The sequence below is a fragment of the Oncorhynchus clarkii genome, chromosome 17 (genome assembly GCF_045791955.1).
Source record: "Oncorhynchus clarkii lewisi isolate Uvic-CL-2024 chromosome 17, UVic_Ocla_1.0, whole genome shotgun sequence".
In the NCBI taxonomy this organism is placed as follows: Eukaryota; Metazoa; Chordata; class Actinopteri; order Salmoniformes; family Salmonidae; genus Oncorhynchus; species Oncorhynchus clarkii.
The window spans coordinates 17,221,733-17,249,462 of record NC_092163.1 but is presented as its reverse complement, the minus strand read 5'-3'; the positions used below and the strand labels follow the sequence as shown (position 1 = coordinate 17,249,462).

The following is a 27,730-nucleotide window of genomic DNA, read 5'->3' as shown; positions in this document are numbered from 1 at the left end:
TACATCCAGTTAAAGTTGTCATTCCACATAATGTCTCTACCTGGTGGGGTGGTCGGCAGACCCAAGAAGTTCTCCAGCAGATTCTTAATGGCCCGTTGGATGAACATGTACAGCACGTCTGTGAATAATTCATTGGAGAGCCTACGGTTGGCAGCCAGGTCTTTCAGGATGGGCTCGGACCTGCTCTGGCGGGCCATTGGCCTCCTGCCCATACCGGTGTCCAGAAGCATCTGATACACCTTGCAGATGAGCTCCTTCCCAAAGTAGTGGACCTTCCCCCTGAAGATCATGTTGACCAGCTTCCATGAGGACAGGATCTGACCCAGGGGCTCCACTGCCAGGGTTGACTTCATGTCCATGATGTCATTCAGTGAAACATCATCCTCACTGCTGAACTCCTGGTGGAGTTCCCGGTCAGTGTCAGAGTGCGCCAGATGAATAATAACATCAAAGATGTTACTGGCTGTGAATCCTGCCTCTCTGTGGCCGGGGGTGGGAGTGGTGGTCTGGCTACTCCTTCTGCCGCCATGCCCAGACCGGGGAATGCTGGGAGTGCTGGCAGTCTGTGTCTCGTCCATCTCCCCAGCAGGGCTGCTGGTCTCCCCAACTTCCCCTGGCCTCTCCTCAAACAGGGCAAAGACAGGGAGGGACCCCTCGCTAAGGACTTTATGGACGTCACTTCCCTTGGGACTCCTCACTGATCCCAGTTCTCCCAACTCTGGCATGTTGGATTTGCTCGATCCCTGTGACGACCCAGGCCAACTCCCATTCTGGCTGTTGTTGCCTCTTCCAGACCTCATGTGGTGGATCCGTCTGGCGGCCTCCTGGGCACTCTCACAGGCATCCCTGAACAGCTCTGAGAAGATGCTGGAGAGCTTCTCTTCTGTCAGAGTAATACCTGGATGGGTGTTCTCCAGGTCATCCTCACCAGAAGAGAAGAGGTCCTCCTGGGCCCTTTTCAGGATGTTACTCACAGACAGATCTGCTATGCCCTGAAGCTCCTTGTCGGTCTCAGAAGGGGGAGTGGGCGGCTGCCCGCCCAGGAGCCTTCCCTTCGACTCAGAACTCCGCTGGTGGAACTTTTCAGAGACGATCTGGAGCACACCTGACCCCCAGTGGGACGAGTCTGACGACTCTGGTCTGGAGGTCCTGTGCAGAGCCATCACTGGGAGGAACACCTCACTGGAGACACACACCACCCACTCGATGATTTCGTCCAGGTCGCCTATTGTCACGTTCTTAGAAACAGAAACAGAAAACAATCTGACAGCTAGTAGTTTTTATGTTACAAGATAGTTGTTTCCAATGATCACTCCACCCTTGAAAGCAGAAAAAATGCGGGACTTACCATTTGTTTGAGGAACTTCCTGATAAGCTTTCTCTGACTGGAAAACAAACCAACACCAGGAATCATTGGCAACTTAAACTAGTGTTTACATAGATTATATTTGTTCTGCACATATAGAGGTTCAAAGCAGGACTCACGGGTGAGACTTCAGGAAGTTCGTTAGAGAGAACGCCTCAGGTGAAATTGGACAGGAGGCATCATCGCTCTTAGCCTCGGACGTCACATCACTCTTTGGGGTCAGGAGGTCATCAACAGATGGAGAGGAGATCATTATCTCCCCATCATTAGGTGTCAGGGGACCTGGGGTTTCTGAAACAGAAGACAATCAGAATTACCACCGAACAAGCTAGTGACCACCGTAAAGATTCTATTGAAGTTGTATAATCAGAAATAAACACTGTGTCACCAATACCCACCTGTTGTCTCCATTTGAGTAACTTTAGTGCCCTTCTTGATAGCTGGCAGGACACCTACAGAAAGAGGAGAGTCGTAGATAATAGTGGATCCTTCCACCATATATCCTTTTAGAATTGCATCAAAAAATCCAAGATTTTTGGAAGTGGAGATCAATACTCACTGTAACTGGTTGTTCGAGATATAAGAGTTTGAGGCAGTGCCAACACACCAACTACTTGGCGGCTTGCGTATATCACCCCTGACTTAGCCTCCCTAGACTTTTTAGCCTTGATAACCTCTCTGGCCTTCTTTTCTGCCTTTGCTATATTGGCCTCTCGGCTGGGCCTGGGGCCTTGTGGGGGCTTCGGCACAAGGTTCTGAGACATATAACAACAGTGGGGAAATCATATCACCATAGAAACCACCTATTTCACCATAGGCATGGTGGTACTAAGTGACATGTCACATAAGGGTTAACCTTAGAATTAGAATCAGAATTCCAATACTATTAGTTCTAACTAGTAGGTGGTCCATGTGTCTTAATGGTGTTATTATCTCGTTGTAAACTGGTTTTCAACCCGTCATATTACTAGATTACAACCAACTGGTCTCCGTTACAACCAGACGTTTTGCATCAGAACTAAAAGCTGTTTCTTACCTTTAGAGGGCTGTCCTTGGGGCAGTCTCCCAGGGCTGGCAGCCTTACTCCATCATGGCCAGCAGAATGGACGTCTGTCTGGAGCACCTGCTCTCCAGCACTAGCTTGGAGGGTCCTAGCCTGGGGTACAGGATCATAAGGAAATACATTTAACTTAAGCCCTCCATTATTATGCCCACTTTTCCAACTATAAATCCTAACCTTATATTTACAATCATAATTCCAATACTATTAGTTCTAACTAGTAGGTGGTCCATGTGTCTTAATGGTGTTATTATCTCGTTGTAAACTGGTTTTCAACACATCATATTACTAGATTACAACCAACTGGTCTCCGTTACAACCAGACGTTTTGCATCAGAACTAAAAGCTGTTTCTTACCTTTAGAGGGCTGTCCTTGGGGCAGTCTCCCAGGGCTGGCAGCCTTACTCCATCATGGCCAGCAGAAATTACGTCTGTCTGGAGCACCTGCTCTCCAGCGCTAGCTTGGAGGGTCCCAGCCTGGGGTACAGGATCATAAGGAAATACATTTAACTTAAGCCCTCCATTATTATGCCCACTTTTCCAACTATAAATCATGTCAATCTGTTTTTACAGCATATAGGCTATACAGCATATAGGCCAAGAAGATAGCCCCATTACATATCAAGAGAGAAAGCCCCAGAATTAACAAAAACATTTTTTTTAATCACTTATGAGACTTACTTTTTGAAGAATTATTCTCAACCGTTTATGATTTCTATCCATTGTGCTTTCAGGCACCCTTCAGATTGGACCTGACATTTTTTATAAACAAATACATTTTAAAATACATTTCAATTTGTTTTTTTTACAACATCTTGGCCCGTTTTGCTGTACTCACAGAATGTCATCTTTGTCCACTCAAAGTGATTTATTTGAACATGAGGATGACTCTCCTTTGTAAATCATCAACTCAACTGAGCCAGAAGTAGGCACTGAACCTTCTCTTGAGTGCGTTTAAGTCATAGGCTCATATATTACGTCATGCCATTGTACACGATTACGTCAACTACAATAACACAGTGCGACCACTCTGGGAAATGAATGCATCGTTTCTGATCACATACGAAATCTCTATAAAGTTTACAGTGTAACCCAATTCACTTTGGTTCAGTGAGGTTTAATCGTATTTTATGGATAAATGTTGCCCTCTGTTGGCCATAACTGAAATAGTCAGGAATTAAAGTCGCGCCATCATTAGTCTGCTGCACACTCCCACTGTTGGACTTTTAACAGCTACGGTTAAAATAACCTCTATTTAGTGTCAATAATATGGACCAAACAAATTATTATGGTCAAATAAATCTAATCATTGATGGGTTTGGTGAGGGAAGACAGATGTGGTAAGCTGATATAATCAGGGCAGGCCCACATATTGCCAATTATGAATAAATGTTTTATTAAGCCAACTGCCTATTTGTCCAAGATACTCATTACAGTCATGTCACACTTCTATCATAATTTATACAAACTGGATGAATGCAGGCTGTTGGTTTGTAAATGTTGTAAATAAATATGTATATATGGTGTATATTATTATTAATATTAATATTGTTTCATTCGCTTATCTTTTTGACCTGCACTGTTGGGAGTTCAGATCTTAAGAATTTCACTGTACCCTGCAATTACATCTGCGACGCTATGTATGTGACTAATAAATTAATTTAATCGATTCGAATCTAAATTCAGAAATCATTTCTTGGTGAGGAAACCTAGTCATACGTAGCTATAATTTACAGAAATCAGAAATGTTTACATTATTGCTGAATAAGGCTATCACAGTGAGTAACCTCTGATGAACATTAAGGCTTCCTCAATGTAAAAATACACAGGGTCCAAGTGCTTTGTTTAGGAGCATAAACGTAAACTTCGCTCGATCCATCTACATGCATAACAAATATTTATGTGACACATGCAATTATAACAAGAACAACAGTAAATAATACATTTATAAATAAAACAGTAATGCCTACCTGAATGTTCCCATAATCGAAGCGGCTCTTGCTCGTAGCTGCTATGTCATGCCAACACACGGACACCACGAAACTAGCACAGAACAAAACTTTCACAATGTCGACTTCACCGCCGTGTGAAAAATACGGTACGACATGCTACGCCGAAGCCATCGCTCGTGCTGCTGTTTTATTGGAAAATGCGAACTCGCACAGCTGTCCGTCTGTCGGCGCTTCCTCAAGAAGACGTATAACTAGCTACAGGCTACAACTACTAGACAGGGAGCTGTCCACCCTATCTCCCCTGTCCTCTCTGTGCTTACTGTATGGTATTGAGTATAGTGTATTAGAGATTTATTCCCTCTCAAGAAAGATAAAATTAGGGAATTATTCTAATGTAACTCTTATTATGTAAATTGCAATTAGGTTAGGGCATTTAGCCTATACCTATATAGCGACAGGTAGCCTAAAATATCTGTCGTTGTGCCCCTGAACAAGGCAGTTAACCCAATGTTCCTAGGTCGTCATTGAAAATAAGAATTTGTTCTAAACTAACTTGCCTAGTTAAATAAAGGTAAAAATAATGACTGACACAGTGACTGATAATGACTGACACACACATACTCATAACAATGATACTGTAGACAGTACACAGCAAATTGACCTTACGAATCTATAGCATGCAGGTGGGTCTGTAAAAAAAAAAGTAAAGAATATCAAAATAGCTGAAAGTTGTGTTTATTAAATTAAATGGGGGGGGGGGGGGGTAATAAAATGAGTTGTGAATAGGGGGGTTTGTCTCCCTCTTCTGGTGGCACTGATGTTTTTTTAGAAAATGGGTTGGGGGAGGTGGTATCAGGGTTTCCCAAACTCGTCTCTGCAGTTACTTTTTGCATCTTTTTTTGCAGGGGAAGCAAAATAGTCTTGCCAGGGCAGCTGTGATCCGCGGGAGGAGAGCCTGTTTTTTCTTCGGCTCATCTGCAGCCACAGTACCTGAACAGGTGACATAGAACAGGGCATGAAATCAGGGTCGTGTTCATTCAGGCACACAGTAGCAAAATGTTTTGAAACAGAAAACAAAAACAATAATTTGTTATTAGGGTTAGGGTTAGTTCCTCCCTGTTTTAGTCTGTTCTCTTCCATTTAGTGGCTAATGAATAAGACCCTGATAACTTCATCATAGTCTCCCGTCCTTACATTACAATAGTGTGCTGAAGACAGACGCACATGTTGACTGACAGAAATGAGGACTTACTATCATTGCCAAGAGGAGACACCTTGTTCTTCTTCTGGTCCTTGTTATTTCTTCGCCTCTTCTTTCCTGACTTCCTCACTTCTTCCTTCATAGCCTCTTCCTTCTCCTTCTCCTTCGTAGAGAGAGAAACAGATTTGAGTTGATGCCTCACAATCAAACAGCCCAAATAACTAAACAATCTACTAGTTCTTGTCTGTCTCACATGTGTGGAGGTGATGTCCTCGAGGTCTGTGAAGAGGGCACAGCTGTTGGGCTCGGAGCTCTCTGAAATGTAGCTAATTACCTGGGACTTGGCAGAGATGGCTGAGCTTACAATGGTCTTCTCCAAACCAGTGCTGTCATCAGCCATCTCCGCTAGGTCCTCTTCAAGGGATTCCCTCTGGGCCAGGAGCTCCTCGGTGAGGGTGACGTCACTCCTTGAGGAGGTTGAGGAGTGTGACCTCCCACTAGCACGGCTCCTCCTGGCTCCAAAATGGCCGCTGGAACTCCAGTGCTCGGAATAGTCATCTATGACTTGTGTGATGGTGTCCGCCATGCACCTGATGGCTGCCTCACCACCAGAGCGCGCGGCACGCAGTTGAGCCCGGTTGGAGTCCGAACGCAGGGACAATCTTATAGCTGCAGTCTTCACGATGGCCTTCACCGCATCCTCCCCAATGAATTGGATGCTCTCCTCCAGGCCAAAGAGGACAGAGATGTCAGCATACTTCAGGGCATGCTGGACCTCCAGAAAGAGATCCTTCATCAGCCTGAAGGGGTCATTGGCCCTCCTTGTCTGGGGGGACTCTGAGGCCTCCAGTCGGCACATGATGCCGTGGAGGATGAACTTCAGGGTCTGGGGGCTCATGACGGTGGCCCAGGGAGTGCTGCAACTGAGGGTGTCCTCCTCGATAAGGATCTTGCCTGGTAGGAGGGAGGGAATCTTCTCAATGGCCTTGGTGGGCATCAGGGAGCTCTCACTCACGTGGGACACCTCAGCTTCTCCCACCTCTTCTTCCAGGCTCTGGGAAGGAGCTGCCAGTGCTGCATGGGTGGTTGTCACAGAGTTGTCCTTCAAGGAGGTGCTGGGCACTACCTCTTCTTCATCCAGGCATGGTCTGGGCAGAAAAACGTCCAGAGTCTGGGCAGGAGCTGCCCATGCTGCCTGGGTTGAGGTGGAGGGTTTAGGGTATGAGACAGTCATGGCACTCACAACCACCTCCTCTTCGTCCTTGGGTGAAGAGGGACACGGAGAGTCAGGGAACCTTTCCCTGGCACCGGAATCCAATCCTAAGAAAATACACTCATATTCTGAAATGGTTCAAAGCCACATTCATGTATAACACTATGCAGTATCTAGCACATTTACTATAATGGTAATACACGGGTTATTACACAGGTTATTACACTGTTATTACTGGTCATATGGGTAAAACAGGTTATAAGTGTACCTTTCTGGATGATGAGCCTGGCCTTGCAATCGTCGTTGCAGGTACTGTTCAGGATGTCTCCCACCCTGGTGGTCAGGACCTGGCAGACGGCCCCTGGTCAAATCAACATTTATTTAATACAGGGGTGTCAAACTCATTCCATGGGGGGCCGAGTGTCTGCGGGTTTTAGTTTTTTCCTTTCAATTAAGACCTAGACAACCAGGTGAGAGGAGTTTCTAACTAATTAGTGACCTTAATTCATCAATCAAGGGTGGAGTGAAAACCTGCAGAAACCCAGCCTTCTATAGAATGAGTTTGACATTTGTTTCAAAGTAATACTTCACACATAAAATGTCTCCAAACACTGTATAGAAAAATAAGAAAAAAAGAGGAGAGTAAATGAAAATACCATTACTGACAATAAGAGAAAAGAAAGAAGGGGAATGTGCGGGTGCAAAAGACGGTAAAAACAACACAATAACTAACCTAGTGCCTCCTTGTTGTCATCGGAGAGGGAGAGGGAGCTGGAGGAATGGAGGGTCAGTAAGCTGCCCTTCTCCAACAGAGCGGCCCACCTCCCACGGGACTCTGTCCCTTCCTCCTCCCCATGCCCACTTGACCAGGTGGAGTCGCTGTCCCACAATTCCTCCTCGCTGGATGTGGGGGTGTTCCCCCAGCCGTCCCTATACATCCAGTTAAAGTTGTCATTCCACATAATGTCTCTACCTGGTGGGGTGGTCGGCAGACCCAAGAAGTTCTCCAGCAGATTCTTAATGGCCCGTTGGATGAACATGTACAGCACGTCTGTGAAGAATTCATTGGAGAGCCTACGGTTGGCAGCCTGGTCTTTCAGGATGGGCTCGGACCTGCTCTGGCGGGCCATTGGCCTCCTGCCCATACCGGTGTCCAGAAGCATCTGATACACCTTGCAGATGAGCTCCTTCCCAAAGTAGTGGACCTTCCCCCTGAAGATCATGTTGACCAGCTTCCATGAGGACAGGATCTGACCCAGGGGCTCCACTGCCAGGGTTGACTTCATGTCCATGATGTCATTCAGTGAAACATCATCCTCACTGCTGAACTCCTGGTGGAGTTCCCGGTCAGTGTCAGAGTGCGCCAGATGAATAATAACATCAAAGATGTTACTGGCTGTGAATCCTGCCTCTCTGTGGCCGGGGGTGGGAGTGGTGGTCTGGCTACTCCTTCTGCCGCCATGCCCAGACCGGGGAATGCTGGGAGTGCTGGCAGTCTGTGTCTCGTCCATCTCCCCAGCAGGGCTGCTGGTCTCCCCAACTTCCCCTGGCCTCTCCTCAAACAGGGCAAAGACAGGGAGGGACCCCTCGCTAAGGACTTTATGGACGTCACTTCCCTTGGGACTCCTCACTGATCCCAGTTCTCCCAACTCTGGCATGTTGGATTTGCTCGATCCCTGTGACGACCCAGGCCAACTCCCATTCTGGCTGTTGTTGCCTCTTCCATCTCCCCAGCAGGGCTGCTGGTCTCCCCAACTTCCCCTGGCCTCTCCTCAAACAGGGCAAAGACAGGGAGGGACCCCTCGCTAAGGACTTTATGGACGTCACTTCCCTTGGGACTCCTCACTGATCCCAGTTCTCCCAACTCTGGCATGTTGGATTTGCTCGATCCCTGTGACGACCCAGGCCAACTCCCATTCTGGCTGTTGTTGCCTCTTCCAGACCTCATGTGGTGGATCCGTCTGGCGGCCTCCTGGGCACTCTCACAGGCATCCCTGAACAGCTCTGAGAAGATGCTGGAGAGCTTCTCTTCTGTCAGAGTAATACCTGGATGGGTGTTCTCCAGGTCATCCTCACCAGAAGAGAAGAGGTCCTCCTGGGCCCTTTTCAGGATGTTACTCACAGACAGATCTGCTATGCCCTGAAGCTCCTTGTCGGTCTCAGAAGGGGGAGTGGGCGGCTGCCCGCCCAGGAGCCTTCCCTTCGACTCAGAACTCCGCTGGTGGAACTTTTCAGAGACGATCTGGAGCACACCTGACCCCCAGTGGGACGAGTCTGACGACTCTGGTCTGGAGGTCCTGTGCAGAGCCATCACTGGGAGGAACACCTCACTGGAGACACACACCACCCACTCGATGATTTCGTCCAGGTCGCCTATTGTCACGTTCTTAGAAACAGAAACAGAAAACAATCTGACAGCTAGTAGTTTTTATGTTACAAGATAGTTGTTTCCAATGATCACTCCACCCTTGAAAGCAGAAAAAATGCGGGACTTACCATTTGTTTGAGGAACGTCCTGATAAGCTTTCTCTGACTGGAAAACAAACCAACACCAGGAATCATTGGCAACTTAAACTAGTGTTTACATAGATTATATTTGTTCTGCACATATAGAGGTTCAAAGCAGGACTCACGGGTGAGACTTCAGGAAGTTCGTTAGAGAGAACGCCTCAGGTGAAATTGGACAGGAGGCATCATCGCTCTTAGCCTCGGACGTCACATCACTCTTTGGGGTCAGGAGGTCATCAACAGATGGAGAGGAGATCATTATCTCCCCATCATTAGGTGTCAGGGGACCTGGGGTTTCTGAAACAGAAGACAATCAGAATTACCACCGAACAAGCTAGTGACCACCGTAAAGATTCTATTGAAGTTGTATAATCAGAAATAAACACTGTGTCACCAATACCCACCTGTTGTCTCCATTTGAGTAACTTTAGTGCCCTTCTTGATAGCTGGCAGGACACCTACAGAAAGAGGAGAGTCGTAGATAATAGTGGATCCTTCCACCATATATCCTTTTAGAATTGCATCAAAAAATCCAAGATTTTTGGAAGTGGAGATCAATACTCACTGTAACTGGTTGTTCGAGATATAAGAGTTTGAGGCAGTGCCAACACACCAACTACTTGGCGGCTTGCGTATATCACCCCTGACTTAGCCTCCCTAGACTTTTTAGCCTTGATAACCTCTCTGGCCTTCTTTTCTGCCTTTGCTATATTGGCCTCTCGGCTGGGCCTGGGGCCTTGTGGGGGCTTCGGCACAAGGTTCTGAGACATATAACAACAGTGGGGAAATCATATCACCATAGAAACCACCTATTTCACCATAGGCATGGTGGTACTAAGTGACATGTCACATAAGGGTTAACCTTAGAATTAGAATCAGAATTCCAATACTATTAGTTCTAACTAGTAGGTGGTCCATGTGTCTTAATGGTGTTATTATCTCGTTGTAAACTGGTTTTCAACCCGTCATATTACTAGATTACAACCAACTGGTCTCCGTTACAACCAGACGTTTTGCATCAGAACTAAAAGCTGTTTCTTACCTTTAGAGGGCTGTCCTTGGGGCAGTCTCCCAGGGCTGGCAGCCTTACTCCATCATGGCCAGCAGAATGGACGTCTGTCTGGAGCACCTGCTCTCCAGCACTAGCTTGGAGGGTCCTAGCCTGGGGTACAGGATCATAAGGAAATACATTTAACTTAAGCCCTCCATTATTATGCCCACTTTTCCAACTATAAATCCTAACCTTATATTTACAATCATAATTCCAATACTATTAGTTCTAACTAGTAGGTGGTCCATGTGTCTTAATGGTGTTATTATCTCGTTGTAAACTGGTTTTCAACACATCATATTACTAGATTACAACCAACTGGTCTCCGTTACAACCAGACGTTTTGCATCAGAACTAAAAGCTGTTTCTTACCTTTAGAGGGCTGTCCTTGGGGCAGTCTCCCAGGGCTGGCAGCCTTACTCCATCATGGCCAGCAGAAATTACGTCTGTCTGGAGCACCTGCTCTCCAGCGCTAGCTTGGAGGGTCCCAGCCTGGGGTACAGGATCATAAGGAAATACATTTAACTTAAGCCCTCCATTATTATGCCCACTTTTCCAACTATAAATCATGTCAATCTGTTTTTACAGCATATAGGCTATACAGCATATAGGCCAAGAAGATAGCCCCATTACATATCAAGAGAGAAAGCCCCAGAATTAACAAAAACATTTTTTTAATCACTTATGAGACTTACTTTTTGAAGAATTATTCTCAACCGTTTATGATTTCTATCCATTGTGCTTTCAGGCACCCTTCAGATTGGACCTGACATTTTTTATAAACAAATACATTTTAAAATACATTTCAATTTGTTTTTTTTACAACATCTTGGCCCGTTTTGCTGTACTCACAGAATGTCATCTTTGTCCACTCAAAGTGATTTATTTGAACATGAGGATGACTCTCCTTTGTAAATCATCAACTCAACTGAGCCAGAAGTAGGCACTGAACCTTCTCTTGAGTGCGTTTAAGTCATAGGCTCATATATTACGTCATGCCATTGTACACGATTACGTCAACTACAATAACACAGTGCGACCACTCTGGGAAATGAATGCATCGTTTCTGATCACATACGAAATCTCTATAAAGTTTACAGTGTAACCCAATTCACTTTGGTTCAGTGAGGTTTAATCGTATTTTATGGATAAATGTTGCCCTCTGTTGGCCATAACTGAAATAGTCAGGAATTAAAGTCGCGCCATCATTAGTCTGCTGCACACTCCCACTGTTGGACTTTTAACAGCTACGGTTAAAATAACCTCTATTTAGTGTCAATAATATGGACCAAACAAATTATTATGGTCAAATAAATCTAATCATTGATGGGTTTGGTGAGGGAAGACAGATGTGGTAAGCTGATATAATCAGGGCAGGCCCACATATTGCCAATTATGAATAAATGTTTTATTAAGCCAACTGCCTATTTGTCCAAGATACTCATTACAGTCATGTCACACTTCTATCATAATTTATACAAACTGGATGAATGCAGGCTGTTGGTTTGTAAATGTTGTAAATAAATATGTATATATGGTGTATATTATTATTAATATTAATATTGTTTCATTCGCTTATCTTTTTGACCTGCACTGTTGGGAGTTCAGATCTTAAGAATTTCACTGTACCCTGCAATTACATCTGCGACGCTATGTATGTGACTAATAAATTAATTTAATCGATTCGAATCTAAATTCAGAAATCATTTCTTGGTGAGGAAACCTAGTCATACGTAGCTATAATTTACAGAAATCAGAAATGTTTACATTATTGCTGAATAAGGCTATCACAGTGAGTAACCTCTGATGAACATTAAGGCTTCCTCAATGTAAAAATACACAGGGTCCAAGTGCTTTGTTTAGGAGCATAAACGTAAACTTCGCTCGATCCATCTACATGCATAACAAATATTTATGTGACACATGCAATTATAACAAGAACAACAGTAAATAATACATTTATAAATAAAACAGTAATGCCTACCTGAATGTTCCCATAATCGAAGCGGCTCTTGCTAGTAGCTGCTATGTCATGCCAACACACGGACACCACGAAACTAGCACAGAACAAAACTTTCACAATGTCGACTTCACCGCCGTGTGAAAAATACGGTACGACATGCTACGCGGAAGCCATCGCTGGTGCTGCTGTTTTATTGGAAAATGCGAACTCGCACAGCTGTCCGTCTGTCGGCGCTTCCTCAAGAAGACGTATAACTAGCTACAGGCTACAACTACTAGACAGGGAGCTGTCCACCCTATCTCCCCTGTCCTCTCTGTGCTTACTGTATGGTATTGAGTATAGTGTATTAGAGATGTATTCCCTCTCAAGAAAGATACAATTAGGGAATTATTCTAATGTAACTCTTATTATGTAAATTGCAATTAGGTTAGGGCATTTAGCCTATACCTATATAGCGACAGGTAGCCTAAAATATCTGTCGTTGTGCCCCTGAACAAGGCAGTTAACCCAATGTTCCTAGGTCGTCATTGAAAATAAGAATTTGTTCTAAACTAACTTGCCTAGTTAAATAAAGGTAAAAATAATGACTGACACAGTGACTGATAATGACTGACACACACATACTCATAACAATGATACTGTAGACAGTACACAGCAAATTGACCTTACGAATCTATAGCATGCAGGTGGGTCTGTAAAAAAAAAAGTAAAGAATATCAAAATAGCTGAAAGTTGTGTTTATTAAATTAAATGGGGGGGGGGGGTAATAAAATGAGTTGTGAATAGGGGGGTTTGTCTCCCTCTTCTGGTGGCACTGATGTTTTTTTAGAAAATGGGTTGGGGGAGGTGGTATCAGGGTTTCCCAAACTCGTCTCTGCAGTTACTTTTTGCATCTTTTTTTGCAGGGGAAGCAAAATAGTCTTGCCAGGGCAGCTGTGATCCGCGGGAGGAGAGCCTGTTTTTTCTTCGGCTCATCTGCAGCCACAGTACCTGAACAGGTGACATAGAACAGGGCATGAAATCAGGGTCGTGTTCATTCAGGCACACAGTAGCAAAATGTTTTGAAACAGAAAACAAAAACAATAATTTGTTATTAGGGTTAGGGTTAGTTCCTCCCTGTTTTAGTCTGTTCTCTTCCATTTAGTGGCTAATGAATAAGACCCTGATAACTTCATCATAGTCTCCCGTCCTTACATTACAATAGTGTGCTGAAGACAGACGCACATGTTGACTGACAGAAATGAGGACTTACTATCATTGCCAAGAGGAGACACCTTGTTCTTCTTCTGGTCCTTGTTATTTCTTCGCCTCTTCTTTCCTGACTTCCTCACTTCTTCCTTCATAGCCTCTTCCTTCTCCTTCTCCTTCGTAGAGAGAGAAACAGATTTGAGTTGATGCCTCACAATCAAACAGCCCAAATAACTAAACAATCTACTAGTTCTTGTCTGTCTCACATGTGTGGAGGTGATGTCCTCGAGGTCTGTGAAGAGGGCACAGCTGTTGGGCTCGGAGCTCTCTGAAATGTAGCTAATTACCTGGGACTTGGCAGAGATGGCTGAGCTTACAATGGTCTTCTCCAAACCAGTGCTGTCATCAGTCATCTCCGCTAGGTCCTCTTCAAGGGATTCCCTCTGGGCCAGGAGCTCCTCGGTGAGGGTGACGTCACTCCTTGAGGAGGTTGAGGAGTGTGACCTCCCACTAGCACGGCTCCTCCTGGCTCCAAAATGGCCGCTGGAACTCCAGTGCTCGGAATAGTCATCTATGACTTGTGTGATGGTGTCCGCCATGCACCTGATGGCTGCCTCACCACCAGAGCGCGCGGCACGCAGTTGAGCCCGGTTGGAGTCCGAACGCAGGGACAATCTTATAGCTGCAGTCTTCACGATGGCCTTCACCGCATCCTCCCCAATGAATTGGATGCTCTCCTCCAGGCCAAAGAGGACAGAGATGTCAGCATACTTCAGGGCATGCTGGACCTCCAGAAAGAGATCCTTCATCAGCCTGAAGGGGTCATTGGCCCTCCTTGTCTGGGGGGACTCTGAGGCCTCCAGTCGGCACATGATGCCGTGGAGGATGAACTTCAGGGTCTGGGGGCTCATGACGGTGGCCCAGGGAGTGCTGCAACTGAGGGTGTCCTCCTCGATAAGGATCTTGCCTGGTAGGAGGGAGGGAATCTTCTCAATGGCCTTGGTGGGCATCAGGGAGCTCTCACTCACGTGGGACACCTCAGCTTCTCCCACCTCTTCTTCCAGGCTCTGGGAAGGAGCTGCCAGTGCTGCATGGGTGGTTGTCACAGAGTTGTCCTTCAAGGAGGTGCTGGGCACTACCTCTTCTTCATCCAGGCATGGTCTGGGCAGAAAAACGTCCAGAGTCTGGGCAGGAGCTGCCCATGCTGCCTGGGTTGAGGTGGAGGGTTTAGGGTATGAGACAGTCATGGCACTCACAACCACCTCCTCTTCGTCCTTGGGTGAAGAGGGACACGGAGAGTCAGGGAACCTTTCCCTGGCACCGGAATCCAATCCTAAGAAAATACACTCATATTCTGAAATGGTTCAAAGCCACATTCATGTATAACACTATGCAGTATCTAGCACATTTACTATAATGGTAATACACGGGTTATTACACAGGTTATTACACTGTTATTACTGGTCATATGGGTAAAACAGGTTATAAGTGTACCTTTCTGGATGATGAGCCTGGCCTTGCAATCGTCGTTGCAGGTACTGTTCAGGATGTCTCCCACCCTGGTGGTCAGGACCTGGCAGACGGCCCCTGGTCAAATCAACATTTATTTAATACAGGGGTGTCAAACTCATTCCATGGGGGGCCGAGTGTCTGCGGGTTTTAGTTTTTTCCTTTCAATTAAGACCTAGACAACCAGGTGAGAGGAGTTTCTAACTAATTAGTGACCTTAATTCATCAATCAAGGGTGGAGTGAAAACCTGCAGAAACCCAGCCTTCTATAGAATGAGTTTGACATTTGATTCAAAGTAATACTTCACACATAAAATGTCTCCAAACACTGTATAGAAAAATAAGAAAAAAAGAGGAGAGTAAATGAAAATACCATTACTGACAATAAGAGAAAAGAAAGAAGGGGAATGTGCGGGTGCAAAAGACGGTAAAAACAACACAATAACTAACCTAGTGCCTCCTTGTTGTCATCGGAGAGGGAGAGGGAGCTGGAGGAATGGAGGGTCAGTAAGCTGCCCTTCTCCAACAGAGCGGCCCACCTCCCACGGGACTCTGTCCCTTCCTCCTCCCCATGCCCACTTGACCAGGTGGAGTCGCTGTCCCACAATTCCTCCTCGCTGGATGTGGGGGTGTTCCCCCAGCCGTCCCTATACATCCAGTTAAAGTTGTCATTCCACATAATGTCTCTACCTGGTGGGGTGGTCGGCAGACCCAAGAAGTTCTCCAGCAGATTCTTAATGGCCCGTTGGATGAACATGTACAGCACGTCTGTGAAGAATTCATTGGAGAGCCTACGGTTGGCAGCCTGGTCTTTCAGGATGGGCTCGGACCTGCTCTGGCGGGCCATTGGCCTCCTGCCCATACCGGTGTCCAGAAGCATCTGATACACCTTGCAGATGAGCTCCTTCCCAAAGTAGTGGACCTTCCCCCTGAAGATCATGTTGACCAGCTTCCATGAGGACAGGATCTGACCCAGGGGCTCCACTGCCAGGGTTGACTTCATGTCCATGATGTCATTCAGTGAAACATCATCCTCACTGCTGAACTCCTGGTGGAGTTCCCGGTCAGTGTCAGAGTGCGCCAGATGAATAATAACATCAAAGATGTTACTGGCTGTGAATCCTGCCTCTCTGTGGCCGGGGGTGGGAGTGGTGGTCTGGCTACTCCTTCTGCCGCCATGCCCAGACCGGGGAATGCTGGGAGTGCTGGCAGTCTGTGTCTCGTCCATCTCCCCAGCAGGGCTGCTGGTCTCCCCAACTTCCCCTGGCCTCTCCTCAAACAGGGCAAAGACAGGGAGGGACCCCTCGCTAAGGACTTTATGGACGTCACTTCCCTTGGGACTCCTCACTGATCCCAGTTCTCCCAACTCTGGCATGTTGGATTTGCTCGATCCCTGTGACGACCCAGGCCAACTCCCATTCTGGCTGTTGTTGCCTCTTCCAGACCTCATGTGGTGGATCCGTCTGGCGGCCTCCTGGGCACTCTCACAGGCATCCCTGAACAGCTCTGAGAAGATGCTGGAGAGCTTCTCTTCTGTCAGAGTAATACCTGGATGGGTGTTCTCCAGGTCATCCTCACCAGAAGAGAAGAGGTCCTCCTGGGCCCTTTTCAGGATGATACTCACAGACAGATCTGCTATGCCCTGAAGCTCCTTGTCGGTCTCAGAAGGGGGAGTGGGCGGCTGCCCGCCCAGGAGCCTTCCCTTCGGCTCAGAACTCCGCTGGTGGAACTTTTCAGAGACGATCTGGAGCACACCTGACCCCCAGTGGGACGAGTCTGACGACTCTGGTCTGGAGGTCCTGTGCAGAGCCATCACTGGGAGGAACACCTCACTGGAGACACACACCACCCACTCGATGATTTCGTCCAGGTCGCCTATTGTCACGTTCTTAGAAAGAGAAACAGAAAACAATCTGACAGCTAGTAGTTTTTATGTTACAAGATAGTTGTTTCCAATGATCACTCCACCCTTGAAAGCAGAAAAAATGCGGGACTTACCATTTGTTTGAGGAACTTCCTGATAAGCTTTCTCTGACTGGAAAACAACCCAACACCAGGAATCATTGGCAACTTAAACTAGTGTTTACATAGATTATATTTGTTCTGCACATATAGAGGTTCAAAGCAGGACTCACGGGTGAGACTTCAGGAAGTTCGTTAGAGAGAACGCCTCAGGTGAAATTGGACAGGAGGCATCATCGCTCTTAGCCTCGGACGTCACATCACTCTTTGGGGTCAGGAGGTCATCAACAGATGGAGAGGAGATCATTATCTCCCCATCATTAGGTGTCAGGGGACCTGGGGTTTCTGAAACAGAAGACAATCAGAATTACCACCGAACAAGCTAGTGACCACCGTAAAGATTCTATTGAAGTTGTATAATCAGAAATAAACACTGTGTCACCAATACCTGTTGTCTCCATTTGAGTAACTTTAGTGCCCTTCTTGATAGCTGGCAGGACACCTACAGAAAGAGGAGAGTCGTAGATAATAGTGGATCCTTCCACCATATATCCTTTTAGAATTGCATCAAAAAATCCAAGATTTTTGGAAGTGGAGATCAATACTCACTGTAACTGGTTGTTCGAGATATAAGAGTTTGAGGCAGTGCCAACACACCAACTACTTGGCGGCTTGCGTATATCACCCCTGACTTAGCCTCCCTAGACTTTTTAGCCTTGATAACCTCTCTGGCCTTCTTTTCTGCCTTTGCTATATTGGCCTCTCGGCTGGGCCTGGGGCCTTGTGGGGGCTTCGGCACAAGGTTCTGAGACATATAACAACAGTGGGGAAATCATATCACCATAGAAACCACCTATTTCACCATAGGCATGGTGGTACTAAGTGACATGTCACATAAGGGTTAACCTTAGAATTAGAATCAGAATTCCAATACTATTAGTTCTAACTAGTAGGTGGTCCATGTGTCTTAATGGTGTTATTATCTCGTTGTAAACTGGTTTTCAACCCGTCATATTACTAGATTACAACCAACTGGTCTCCGTTACAACCAGACGTTTTGCATCAGAACTAAAAGCTGTTTCTTACCTTTAGAGGGCTGTCCTTGGGGCAGTCTCCCAGGGCTGGCAGCCTTACTCCATCATGGCCAGCAGAATGGACGTCTGTCTGGAGCACCTGCTCTCCAGCACTAGCTTGGAGGGTCCTAGCCTGGGGTACAGGATCATAAGGAAATACATTTAACTTAAGCCCTCCATTATTATGCCCACTTTTCCAACTATAAATCCTAACCTTATATTTACAATCATAATTCCAATACTATTAGTTCTAACTAGTAGGTGGTCCATGTGTCTTAATGGTGTTATTATCTCGTTGTAAACTGGTTTTCAACACATCATATTACTAGATTACAACCAACTGGTCTCCGTTACAACCAGACGTTTTGCATCAGAACTAAAAGCTGTTTCTTACCTTTAGAGGGCTGTCCTTGGGGCAGTCTCCCAGGGCTGGCAGCCTTACTCCATCATGGCCAGCAGAAATTACGTCTGTCTGGAGCACCTGCTCTCCAGCGCTAGCTTGGAGGGTCCCAGCCTGGGGTACAGGATCATAAGGAAATACATTTAACTTAAGCCCTCCATTATTATGCCCACTTTTCCAACTATAAATCATGTCAATCTGTTTTTACAGCATATAGGCTATACAGCATATAGGCTAAGAAGATAGCCCCATTACATATCAAGAGAGAAAGCCCCAGAATTAACAAAAACATTTTTTTAATCACTTATGAGACTTACTTTTTGAAGAATTATTCTCAACCGTTTATGATTTCTATCCATTGTGCTTTCAGGCACCCTTCAGATTGGACCTGACATTTTTTATAAACAAATACATTTTAAAATACATTTCAATTTGTTTTTTTTACAAAATCTTGGCCCGTTTTGCTGTACTCACAGAATGTCATCTTTGTCCACTCAAAGTGATTTATTTGAACATGAGGATGACTCTCCTTTGTAAATCATCAACTCAACTGAGCCAGAAGTAGGCACTGAACCTTCTCTTGAGTGCGTTTAAGTCATAGGCTCATATATTACGTCATGCCATTGTACACGATTACGTCAACTACAATAACACAGTGCGACCACTCTGGGAAATGAATGCATCGTTTCTGATCACATACGAAATCTCTATAAAGTTTACAGTGTAACCCAATTCACTTTGGTTCAGTGAGGTTTAATCGTATTTTATGGATAAATGTTGCCCTCTGTTGGCCATAACTGAAATAGTCAGGAATTAAAGTCGCGCCATCATTAGTCTGCTGCACACTCCCACTGTTGGACTTTTAACAGCTACGGTTAAAATAACCTCTATTTAGTGTCAATAATATGGACCAAACAAATTATTATGGTCAAATAAATCTAATCATTGATGGGTTTATCAGCCAACGCTCAAAACGCTCCAAATAGGAATCAAAATCCTCTTTTGTAGCCTCAAACTCTGGTACTCGACCGATGGTTGCCATTTTCACAGTTAATTGTTCAGTTTCCTTATATTCCTTAATTTTCTGAATATTCATCTACTTCTTCACTTCAGAAGTTTCTGCAATTACTTCATTCACTGCACTCATTTGTATTAATGTACGTCCCTTCTTCCTTTTTTCCCTTGTCAATATTTCTCCACTGAGATCGCCTAATTTCAATGGGTAGTGTCGCTATTCTGGACTCCAATAGTCTTGCTACTTGGCAGCTCCTGAATACTGTACTAGCAGTGCTAGCAGTGCTTAGCCTTCTCTACTGGCGAAAGAAAATAAATATAACTGACGAATTACATAATTATTTTGAGTTTCATTACTCAAGCAACATTCTTCCCTTCAAGCAATGTCCGTTTATGTAGTTTAATCACCTCGTCGCCACTGTAATATTTGTGTTGTGGAGAAATTACCAGGCAGGAGATGAGAGTACAGTTAGATTTCGTTTAGTCAAAACCCCTCGTGCTCTACAGTTCGCGGCATTCCAGTGCGCATGTGCATTTCCTATTAGGTGTAGTAACGTAACACTGCCGTAATGCATTACTGCTTAGTAACAGCACAGTAACTAATATAAACAGATGTAGATCCCAGATACTACAGCTACAACTACTAGACAGGGAGCTGTCCACCCTATCTCCCCTGTCCTCTCCAAATGTGTAATAATGCAAATAAGGCAGACATTAAAAAATATAGCTTTAAACAGCAGCGTCAATCATAAATAGAAATCATAAACAGAATGGAGTGCTTCAGCGTTTTTACACCTTTTGCCATGAGGTGGTACACACACCAATCAGATTACAACACAGACATGATTGGCATGTCTAAAGCCAATGAATTGGCTTAATTAAGGTATCCTTTGTAGTGACACCGCAATTATCCACTCGTGTCTATTCTTTATTCTGCGGGGAGGCGGGGCTTGCATCGGTATACAGTGGTGTGCTTACTGTATGGTATTGAGTATAGTGTATTAGAGATTTATTCCCTCTCAAGAAAGATAAAATTAGGGAATTATTCTATTGTAACTCTTATTATGTAAATTGCAATTAGGTTAGGGCATTTAGCCTATACCTATATAGCGACAGGTAGCCTAAAATATCTGTTGTTCTGCCCCTGAACAAGGCAGTTAACCCAATGTTCCTAGGTCGTCATTGAAAATAAGAATTTGTTCTAAACTAACTTGCCTAGTTAAATAAAGGTAAAAATAATGACTGACACAGTGAACCTACTCATAACAATGATACTGTAGACAGTACACAGCAAATTGACCTTACGAATCTATAGCATGCAGGTGGGTCTGTAAAAAAAAAAGTAAAGAAGATCAAAATAGCTGAAAGTTGTGTTTATTAAATTAAATGGGGGGGTAATAAAATGAGTTGTGAATAGGGGGGGTTGTCTCCCTCTTCTGGTGGCACTGATGTTTTTTTAGAAAGTGGGTTGGGGGAGGTGGTATCAGGGTTTCCCAAACTCGTCTCTGCACAGTTACTTTTTGCATCTTTTTTTGCAGGGGAAGCAAAATAGTCTTGCCAGGGCAGCTGTGATCCGCGGGAGGAGAGCCTGTTTTTTCTTCGGCTCATCTGCAGCCACAGTACCTGAACAGGTGACATAGAACAGGGCATGAAATCAGGGTCGTGTTCATTCAGGCACACAGTAGCAAAATGTTTTGAAACAGAAAACAAAAACAAGAATTTGTTATTGGCAAGTTCAAGAAAGTTCCTCCCTGTTTTAGTCTGTTCTCTTCCATTTAGTGGCTAATGAATAAGAGCCTGATAACTTCATCATAGTCTCCCGTCCTTACATTACAATAGTGTGCTGAAGACAGACGCACATGTTGACTGACAGAAATGAGGACTTACTATCATTGCCAAGAGGAGACACCTTGTTCTTCTTCTGGTCCTTGTTATTTCTTCGCCTCTTCTTTCCTGACTTCCTCACTTCTTCCTTCATAGCCTCTTCCTTCTCCTTCTCCTTCGTAGAGAGAGAAACAGATTTGAGTTGATGCCTCACAATCAAACAGCCCAAATAACTAAACAATCTACTAGTTCTTGTCTGTCTCACATGTGTGGAGGTGATGTCCTCGAGGTCTGTGAAGAGGGCACAGCTGTTGGGCTCGGAGCTCTCTGAAATGTAGCTAATTACCTGGGACTTGGCAGAGATGGCTGAGCTTACAATGGTCTTCTCCAAACCAGTGCTGTCATCAGCCATCTCCGCTAGGTCCTCTTCAAGGGATTCCCTCTGGGCCAGGAGCTCCTCGGTGAGGGTGACGTCACTCCTTGAGGAGGTTGAGGAGTGTGACCTCCCACTAGCACGGCTCCTCCTGGCTCCAAAATGGCCGCTGGAACTCCAGTGCTCGGAATAGTCATCTATGACTTGTGTGATGGTGTCCGCCATGCACCTGATGGCTGCCTCACCACCAGAGCGCGCGGCACGCAGTTGAGCCCGGTTGGAGTCCGAACGCAGGGACAATCTTATAGCTGCAGTCTTCACGATGGCCTTCACCGCATCCTCCCCAATGAATTGGATGCTCTCCTCCAGGCCAAAGAGGACAGAGATGTCAGCATACTTCAGGGCATGCTGGACCTCCAGAAAGAGATCCTTCATCAGCCTGAAGGGGTCATTGGCCCTCCTTGTCTGGGGGGACTCTGAGGCCTCCAGTCGGCACATGATGCCGTGGAGGATGAACTTCAGGGTCTGGGGGCTCATGACGGTGGCCCAGGGAGTGCTGCAACTGAGGGTGTCCTCCTCGATAAGGATCTTGCCTGGTAGGAGGGAGGGAATCTTCTCAATGGCCTTGGTGGGCATCAGGGAGCTCTCACTCACGTGGGACACCTCAGCTTCTCCCACCTCTTCTTCCAGGCTCTGGGAAGGAGCTGCCAGTGCTGCATGGGTGGTTGTCACAGAGTTGTCCTTCAAGGAGGTGCTGGGCACTACCTCTTCTTCATCCAGGCATGGTCTGGGCAGAAAAACGTCCAGAGTCTGGGCAGGAGCTGCCCATGCTGCCTGGGTTGAGGTGGAGGGTTTAGGGTATGAGACAGTCATGGCACTCACAACCACCTCCTCTTCGTCCTTGGGTGAAGAGGGACACGGAGAGTCAGGGAACCTTTCCCTGGCACCGGAATCCAATCCTAAGAAAATACACTCATATTCTGAAATGGTTCAAAGCCACATTCATGTATAACACTATGCAGTATCTAGCACATTTACTATAATGGTAATACACGGGTTATTACACAGGTTATTACACTGTTATTACTGGTCATATGGGTAAAACAGGTTATAAGTGTACCTTTCTGGATGATGAGCCTGGCCTTGCAATCGTCGTTGCAGGTACTGTTCAGGATGTCTCCCACCCTGGTGGTCAGGACCTGGCAGACGGCCCCTGGTCAAATCAACATTTATTTAATACAGGGGTGTCAAACTCATTCCATGGGGGCCGAGTGTCTGCGGGTTTTAGTTTTTTCCTTTCAATTAAGACCTAGACAACCAGGTGAGAGGAGTTTCTAACTAATTAGTGACCTTAATTCATCAATCAAGGGTGGAGTGAAAACCTGCAGAAACCCGGCCTTCTATAGAATGAGTTTGACATTTGATTCAAAGTAATACTTCACACATAAAATGTCTCCAAACACTGTATAGAAAAATAAGAAAAAAAGAGGAGAGTAAATGAAAATACCATTACTGACAATAAGAGAAAAGAAAGAAGGGGAATGTGCGGGTGCAAAAGACGGTAAAAACAACACAATAACTAACCTAGTGCCTCCTTGTTGTCATCGGAGAGGGAGAGGGAGCTGGAGGAATGGAGGGTCAGTAAGCTGCCCTTCTCCAACAGAGCGGCCCACCTCCCACGGGACTCTGTCCCTTCCTCCTCCCCATGCCCACTTGACCAGGTGGAGTCGCTGTCCCACAATTCCTCCTCGCTGGATGTGGGGGTGTTCCCCCAGCCGTCCCTATACATCCAGTTAAAGTTGTCATTCCACATAATGTCTCTACCTGGTGGGGTGGTCGGCAGACCCAAGAAGTTCTCCAGCAGATTCTTAATGGCCCGTTGGATGAACATGTACAGCACGTCTGTGAAGAATTCATTGGAGAGCCTACGGTTGGCAGCCTGGTCTTTCAGGATGGGCTCGGACCTGCTCTGGCGGGCCATTGGCCTCCTGCCCATACCGGTGTCCAGAAGCATCTGATACACCTTGCAGATGAGCTCCTTCCCAAAGTAGTGGACCTTCCCCCTGAAGATCATGTTGACCAGCTTCCATGAGGACAGGATCTGACCCAGGGGCTCCACTGCCAGGGTTGACTTCATGTCCATGATGTCATTCAGTGAAACATCATCCTCACTGCTGAACTCCTGGTGGAGTTCCCGGTCAGTGTCAGAGTGCGCCAGATGAATAATAACATCAAAGATGTTACTGGCTGTGAATCCTGCCTCTCTGTGGCCGGGGGTGGGAGTGGTGGTCTGGCTACTCCTTCTGCCGCCATGCCCAGACCGGGGAATGCTGGGAGTGCTGGCAGTCTGTGTTTCGTCCATCTCCCCAGCAGGGCTGCTGGTCTCCCCAACTTCCCCTGGCCTCTCCTCAAACAGGGCAAAGACAGGGAGGGACCCCTCGCTAAGGACTTTATGGACGTCACTTCCCTTGGGACTCCTCACTGATCCCAGTTCTCCCAACTCTGGCATGTTGGATTTGCTCGATCCCTGTGACGACCCAGGCCAACTCCCATTCTGGCTGTTGTTGCCTCTTCCAGACCTCATGTGGTGGATCCGTCTGGCGGCCTCCTGGGCACTCTCACAGGCATCCCTGAACAGCTCTGAGAAGATGCTGGAGAGCTTCTCTTCTGTCAGAGTAATACCTGGATGGGTGTTCTCCAGGTCATCCTCACCAGAAGAGAAGAGGTCCTCCTGGGCCCTTTTCAGGATGTTACTCACAGACAGATCTGCTATGCCCTGAAGCTCCTTGTCGGTCTCAGAAGGGGGAGTGGGCGGCTGCCCGCCCAGGAGCCTTCCCTTCGACTCAGAACTCCGCTGGTGGAACTTTTCAGAGACGATCTGGAGCACACCTGACCCCCAGTGGGACGAGTCTGACGACTCTGGTCTGGAGGTCCTGTGCAGAGCCATCACTGGGAGGAACACCTCACTGGAGACACACACCACCCACTCGATGATTTCGTCCAGGTCGCCTATTGTCACGTTCTTAGAAAGAGAAACAGAAAACAATCTGACAGCTAGTAGTTTTTATGTTACAAGATAGTTGTTTCCAATGATCACTCCACCCTTGAAAGCAGAAAAAATGCGGGACTTACCATTTGTTTGAGGAACTTCCTGATAAGCTTTCTCTGACTGGAAAACAAACCAACACCAGGAATCATTGGCAACTTAAACTAGTGTTTACATAGATTATATTTGTTCTGCACATATAGAGGTTCAAAGCAGGACTCACGGGTGAGACTTCAGGAAGTTCGTTAGAGAGAACGCCTCAGGTGAAATTGGACAGGAGGCATCATCGCTCTTAGCCTCGGACGTCACATCACTCTTTGGGGTCAGGAGGTCATCAACAGATGGAGAGGAGATCATTATCTCCCCATCATTAGGTGTCAGGGGACCTGGGGTTTCTGAAACAGAAGACAATCAGAATTACCACCGAACAAGCTAGTGACCACCGTAAAGATTCTATTGAAGTTGTATAATCAGAAATAAACACTGTCACCTGTTGTCTCCATTTGAGTAACTTTAGTGCCCTTCTTGATAGCTGGCAGGACACCTACAGAAAGAGGAGAGTCGTAGATAATAGTGGATCCTTCCACCATATATCCTTTTAGAATTGCATCAAAAAATCCAAGATTTTTGGAAGTGGAGATCAATACTCACTGTAACTGGTTGTTCGAGATATAAGAGTTTGAGGCAGTGCCAACACACCAACTACTTGGCGGCTTGCGTATATCACCCCTGACTTAGCCTCCCTAGACTTTTTAGCCTTGATAACCTCTCTGGCCTTCTTTTCTGCCTTTGCTATATTGGCCTCTCGGCTGGGCCTGGGGCCTTGTGGGGGCTTCGGCACAAGGTTCTGAGACATATAACAACAGTGGGGAAATCATATCACCATAGAAACCACCTATTTCACCATAGGCATGGTGGTACTAAGTGACATGTCACATAAGGGTTAACCTTAGAATTAGAATCAGAATTCCAATACTATTAGTTCTAACTAGTAGGTGGTCCATGTGTCTTAATTGTGTTATTATCTCGTTGTAAACTGGTTTTTCAACCCGTCATATTACTAGATTACAACCAACTGGTCTCCGTTACAACCAGACGTTTTGCATCAGAACTAAAAGCTGTTTCTTACCTTTAGAGGGCTGTCCTTGGGGCAGTCTCCCAGGGCTGGCAGCCTTACTCCATCATGGCCAGCAGAATGGACGTCTGTCTGGAGCACCTGCTCTCCAGCACTAGCTTGGAGGGTCTCAGCCTGGGGTACAGGATCATAAGGAAATACATTTAACTTAAGCCCTCCATTATTATGCCCACTTTTCCAACTATAAATCATAACCTTATATTTACAATCAGAATTCCAATACTATTAGTTCTAACTAGTAGGTGGTCCATGTGTCTTAATGGTGTTATTATCTCGTTGAAAACTGGTTTTCAACACATCATATTACTAGATTACAACCAACTGGTCTCCGTTACAACCAGATGTTTTGCATCAGAACTAAAAGCTGTGTCTTACCTTTAGAGGGCTGTCCTTGGGGCAGTCTCCCAGGGCTGGCAGCCTTACTCCAGCATGGCCAGCAGAAATGACGTCTGTCTGGAGCACCTGCTCTCCAGCACTAGCTTGGAGGGTCCCAGCCTGGGGTACAGGATCATAAGGAAATACATTTAACTTAAGCCCTCCATTATTATGCCCACTTTTCCAACTATAAATCATGTCAATCTGTTTTTACAGCATATAGGCTATACTACCAAGAAGATAGCCCCATTACATATCAAGAGAGAAAGCCCCAGAATTAACAAAAAAAAAAATTTAATCACTTATGAGACTTACTTTTTGAAGAATTATTCTCAACCGTTTATGATTTCTATCCATTGTGCTTTCAGGCACCCTTCAGATTGGACCTGACATTTTTTATAAACAAATACATTTTAAAATACATTTCAATTTTTTTTTTTACAAAATCTTGGCCCGTTTTGCTGTACTCACAGAATGTAATCTTTGTCCACTCAAAGTGATTTATTTGAACATGAGGATGACTCTCCTTTGTAAATCATCAACTCAACTGAGCCAGAAGTAGGCACTGAACATTCTCTTGAGTGCGTTTAAGTCATAGGCTCATATATTACGTCATGCCATTGTACACGATTACGTCAACTACAATAACACAGTGCGACCACTCTGGGAAATGAATGCATCGTTTCTGATCACATACGAAATCTCTATAAAGTTTACAGTGTAACCCAATTCACTTTGGTTCAGTGAGGTTTAATCGTATTTTATGGATAAATGTTGCCCTCTGTTGGCCATAACTGAAATAGTCAGGAATTAAAGTCGCGCCATCATTAGTCTGCTGCACACTCCCACTGGACTTTTAACAGCTACGGTTAAAATAACCTCTATTTAGTGTCAATAATATGGACCAAACAAATTATTATGGTCAAATAAATCTAATCATTGATGGGTTTGGTGAGGGAAGACAGATGTGGTAAGCTGATATAATCAGGGCAGGCCCACATATTGCCAATTATGAATAAATGTTTTATTAAGCCAACTGCCTATTTGTCCAAGATACTCATTACAGTCATGTCACACTTCTATCATAATTTATACAAACTGGATGAATGCAGGCTGTTGGTTTGTAAATGTTGTAAATAAATATGTATATATGGTGTATATTATTATTATATTATTATTAATTATCTTTTTGACCTGCACTGTTGGAGTTCAGATCTTAAGAATTTCACTGTACCCTGCAATTACATCTGCGACGCTATGTATGTGACTAATAAATTAATCTAATCGATTCGAATCTAAATTCAGAAATCATTTCTTGGTGAGGAAACCTAGTCATACGTAGCTATAATTTACAGAAATCAGAAATGTTTACATTATTGCTGAATAAGGCTATCACAGTGTACTTGTTTCATAACAGGGTTGTCATACAAGAAATTATGCCCACAATTAGCTGGTGAAATCCCGCCTTATTTGCTTGTGTTTTCAAGATCGACATTTGAATAGGCTAATCATGGTTA

The 27,730-nt window shown here is 45.4% G+C and overlaps 2 protein-coding genes across 2 annotated transcripts; both read right to left on the bottom strand.

Annotated features, from left to right (window-relative positions):
* Positions 1–36: 36 nt before the first annotated feature.
* LOC139369353 (uncharacterized) lies at positions 37–18,930 on the bottom strand. Its single transcript, XM_071108643.1, has 34 exons — positions 18,892–18,930; positions 18,441–18,560; positions 18,060–18,179; positions 17,631–17,778; positions 17,422–17,526; positions 17,147–17,318; positions 17,010–17,046; positions 15,462–16,899; positions 14,997–15,089; positions 13,769–14,835; positions 13,567–13,678; positions 13,199–13,304; positions 12,336–12,408; positions 10,724–10,843; positions 10,343–10,462; positions 9,914–10,061; positions 9,705–9,758; positions 9,426–9,597; positions 9,289–9,325; positions 8,510–9,178; positions 7,526–8,468; positions 7,061–7,153; positions 5,914–6,899; positions 5,631–5,742; positions 5,263–5,368; positions 4,397–4,469; positions 2,784–2,903; positions 2,403–2,522; positions 1,974–2,121; positions 1,765–1,869; positions 1,486–1,657; positions 1,349–1,385; positions 146–1,238; positions 37–83 (listed from the first exon to the last, which is right to left on the bottom strand). The coding sequence occupies exons 1-34, from the start codon at positions 18,928–18,930 to the stop codon at positions 37–39; spliced, it is 9,105 nt and encodes a 3,034-aa protein (XP_070964744.1).
* Positions 18,931–20,819: 1,889 nt separating this feature from the next.
* On the bottom strand, positions 20,820–26,570 carry LOC139369352 (uncharacterized). Its single transcript, XM_071108642.1, has 12 exons — positions 26,529–26,570; positions 26,214–26,333; positions 25,833–25,952; positions 25,403–25,550; positions 25,194–25,298; positions 24,927–25,098; positions 24,790–24,826; positions 23,242–24,679; positions 22,778–22,870; positions 21,631–22,616; positions 21,348–21,459; positions 20,820–21,083 (listed from the first exon to the last, which is right to left on the bottom strand). Exons 1-12 carry the CDS (start codon positions 26,568–26,570, stop codon positions 20,974–20,976), a joined length of 3,483 nt encoding a protein of 1,160 aa, XP_070964743.1. The 3' UTR covers positions 20,820–20,973.
* Between the last annotated feature and the right edge of the window lie 1,160 nt (positions 26,571–27,730).